This window comes from Erigeron canadensis, chromosome 4, assembly GCF_010389155.1.
Source record: "Erigeron canadensis isolate Cc75 chromosome 4, C_canadensis_v1, whole genome shotgun sequence".
Lineage (NCBI taxonomy): Eukaryota > Viridiplantae > Streptophyta > Magnoliopsida > Asterales > Asteraceae > Erigeron > Erigeron canadensis.
Window position 1 is genome coordinate 36,258,130 of NC_057764.1, and position 4,098 is coordinate 36,262,227.

Here is a 4,098-nt window from a genome sequence, read left to right on the forward strand (position 1 = left end):
TAATAATAATAATAATAATAATAATAATAATAATAATAATAATAATAACATCGTGTATATAGAACTCTCTGGTAAGAAAATACACTTGTTAATAACGTTCACCAACCCTTTACTTATAGAGCTTATAATTAGAAAAGTTGGTATACATTATCCCACGTAGATTAAATATTTTTAAATCTAAGAATACTTACATTATGTTCTTGAGTTTTTTTTAAAGAAAAAAGAAAAAAAAAGTTTTAAAGTTAGGTAGAAACTTGGATGTCAAAAGGGTGTATAACGTAAATCTTTTAGTGTAAAAACAAACATTGATTAATCCAATTCTGGTTTACAGAATAATCAACTTATAAAAAACTTGGTTGACAACCACAAACTTTACATAATCTTTGAACTCATGACGATTAAACTATGTAGTATACATATATGATTGACGATTCTCTCAAATTGAGACAACTTAATAGGTTTAGTTAAAAGATTTGTATTTAGTAAGAATACGCTTTGCGATTCAAAAAGGGATAACAGCACAACTTGTCCCTCGCTTATCTATTATCATGATGTAACTTGGTTATATACACATCATTAACTAGATTCTTAACATTTGGAAAATTAAAATTCAAACTTAATATTTAAATCTTTATCTTTGATTTTAACTAAATAGTTGATGGTTGAATTTAAGTAAATTTGAGAGAATTATCTGTATAAATTAAAATACAGTACTAAACTTATAAATTATTAGATGATACCTTGATATAGGATAGGTGCATTAGATAATATTTCAACAACCTCTTACGTAAATGGTGATTAAAAAGTCAAATCATTAGATCATCTGTTTTTATTTAGCTAATAAGGTTGTTTGTTTTTACCAAAATTAAAATTAATAGTTGAACTTGGGTTGGCAATCAAACTAGCTAGGTGGGGTCTTTTGTTTTTTTGTACTACGGTACTTAAGCTAAGAAATCAAAGATGAGGCGGTTTTTTACGGGTAAAGACGATACGATAATCATCATAAAAATAAGTTATATCCCCTAAATTTAATTAAGCTTAGAAATCAAAGATGAGGCGGTTTTTTTATGGGTAAAGACGATACGATGATAATCAGGAAAGGAAAAACAAACAAACAATTACGGTGATATAGACACACGAAACAAGACGGTGTTATGCTCACCGCCGAAAGTTTTATCTATTTTAACTTTGGTTCTTCCTTCAAAAATGTTTGATTCTCCCCCTCCTTTGGTCCCCACGCGCTTCTACTTCACGTTTCTCCTTTCATTTATGTCTTCAAATCTAACAAAATTTGTAAATCTCAAATTTAATTTTTGACCAAAACAGAAATTTTAATTTTTGTAAATCGAAGCTATAGTCATATTAGGAAACTTGAGTGAATGTCCTCTCCATTTTTTTATAAATTTCCTTAACAACACTATAGACATTTATGGTATAGTTAAAGTGTACTTATAACTTATTTGGTTGGTACTCCATTCAAAGATTAGGTACAGTTGTTGTTGTTTTATTACAAAGATAAAAAATAAAGTTCAAATTCTAACATAAAGATAATTATTCTTTTGAAAATCCTCTTAATTACAAGATCATTGACATTTGACAAAATTAAAAAATTTAAAAAGATAATAAATACAATCCACATAAAAATAATTAAGAGGATTTTAGATAGATAGTTAGAAAAGTTAATCATTTTCTTTAACATGGACATTTGAAATAACTTTACTAATAAAATTAGATTGCATTGTTTTTTTTACCTAATATACTTAATAATTATGAACTTAATGCAATTAGTCAAATTTTATGTTTTTTCTACTTAATAAATAAAAATAACAATCATTTATCTATTTTTTATTTAACATATACAAACATAATGTATGGATTCAACTTCTCTTCATTCTATACTGACCCCGGCTTGAGCTAGTCTTTTGGGAAGCCCATCCTAACTGTGCTCACGGCCCGCTGGCCTGCCAGGCTTATTCGTCAAGCTTTCGAGCAGCTCTTTCAACTGCCGACTAATCCCCCAACATGTTCAAGAATACCATTTATTTAACACTTAATAACTGAAAAATAAGAATAAAAAGTAAATAAATCCTAACACTCCCAAGGTTCACTCTCCAATCCGCGAGTGAGCATTAATTTAAGTAAAGGCATGACCCTTACCTACTCAAAATATTTAAATTCCACTCAACACTAATCTCTGTTGTAAAGCTCTTTATTTGGTAACCTAAAAAAAGGTTAAAGCATCACATTCCTACTCCTACAAAAAAATATTTTCCCAAAACCAACACACTATGAAAAAACTCTACCAACACACCAAAGGCAAAGTCCATCCATCACCACCACCGCCGCCACCATCCAACACTTCTGACCACTATCTATCCTTCCTTCCTCTAGCTATAGCCACCTTAGCCGCCGCCCTTTCACCAGAAGACCAACAAGTCTTGGCATACCTTCTTTCCACCGGAAGCAAACCCAGCAAGAACTCTGGCGGTGGAGCCACCACCGGCGGTGACCATCCACCACAGTTTACATGCAACTGTTTTACTTGTTATACAAGTTTTTGGGCTCGGTGGGATTCTTCACCGAATAGGAAAAAAATACATGATATTATTGATGCTTATGAAGATGGGCTGGTTCATAATACCAAGAAAAATGGTAAAAACAAGAAAGATAGAAAAAGCAAAGGCTTTTCTTCTTCTACTAATAGTGCTAAGCCTGCTAGTAGTGTGACTCACGCGCCGCCTGTTGTGGAGAGTGTAACTCACGCGCCTCCGCAAGTTGAGCAAAAGGATGGTGTTTCCGATGATGATATTGGGTCGTCTTCAGTGAGAAAGATTGTAAGCTTTATTGGAGAAAGGATTTGGGGCGTTTGGGGCATATGAATTTTGTGCAATATAATTTTAGGATTTTAACTTTAATTAATTAGAAGGAAAAAAAAATGTATTTGCCTGTTTTGTAAATTTCCCAAAAAATGGCATTTAATTGGTCTCTTTGGAAACAAGAATAGTGTTCCATTGGTTCCTCCGACGTAATATCATATACTTTTGCAACATTTTTTTTTATTTTTGTTTTGTCATCGCTACCATTGTGAAAAATAGGCTAGAGTTTTACTTCATTTTCACAATTTTTAGCAGTCAATAGTGAAAATGGAATACTAGCCAGTAAAGCCAAAATGTATATTTCATTTCATTTTGGTGGCCTATAGTGAATGGCTTGATTATAATGGGTGACACATATGTGCCTCAAATAGCATAAAATTTTAGATTCAAATACGAACACCTCCATGGCTCCATAGCATGATCGATGAGTGAATCAGATATTACCCATATAAAAATCGCCTGATTGTGAACCGATTTAGATTTCATCTTTTATTAACTTTTGTTTTTTTTCCACAAATATCTCATTTCAGGTACAATCAATAGTCCAGGTAGAATGTACAAGAGTTTTGCTATGAACTATTATTAACGTACAAGATAATTATTTTTTGGGTTTTATTAAACGAATCCTTAATGGTTACGTTATGCATTAGATAGTTGTACACATACCATAGAATTTAGCGGTGAGCTTTTGATGAGGAAATGTATAACTTTTTTTATGCAAGTTAACATTTTTTATATTTTTTTACCATAAAATTTAAAAGTTGAACTTTTAGAGTTTTAGTATAAAAAATGTCATTTTCAAATGTATAAATAGAGAAAAGCAAAATTTTGATTTTTAATGTAAATTAGAGAAAAGTAAATTTTATAATTTCGTTGCCGAACATATTTAATAATGATCGATAATTTTGTGCTAAAATTTTCCAATACTTTTATTATTTATTTTTTTTTTGAGTTGCGGTTTCTATAGTTATACAAAATTGGCGGGCAGTTGTTTTTGCCAGGTCATTGACTTTAATGTGATCACGACTACACAAGGTACATTTTTTATTGTATGAAAAAAATCTGTAGTTATACAAAATTTTCCAATACTTAAGTGAAGACTCTAGATATATATATAATGAGAATATGAAAAACTAGATTAAAATATTATAATAATTAAGTGATAATATAATAATAAGTAGATAATATATGTTATATTTGATATTTGTAGACCATTAACGAC

The 4,098-nt window shown here is 30.3% G+C and overlaps 1 protein-coding gene across 1 annotated transcript; it reads left to right on the forward strand.

Annotated features, from left to right (window-relative positions):
* Positions 1-2,182: 2,182 nt before the first annotated feature.
* Positions 2,183-3,057, forward strand: LOC122597664. Its single transcript, XM_043770237.1, has one exon. It carries the CDS (start codon positions 2,289-2,291, stop codon positions 2,877-2,879), a length of 591 nt encoding a protein of 196 aa, XP_043626172.1. The 5' UTR covers positions 2,183-2,288; the 3' UTR covers positions 2,880-3,057.
* Positions 3,058-4,098: the final 1,041 nt, after the last annotated feature.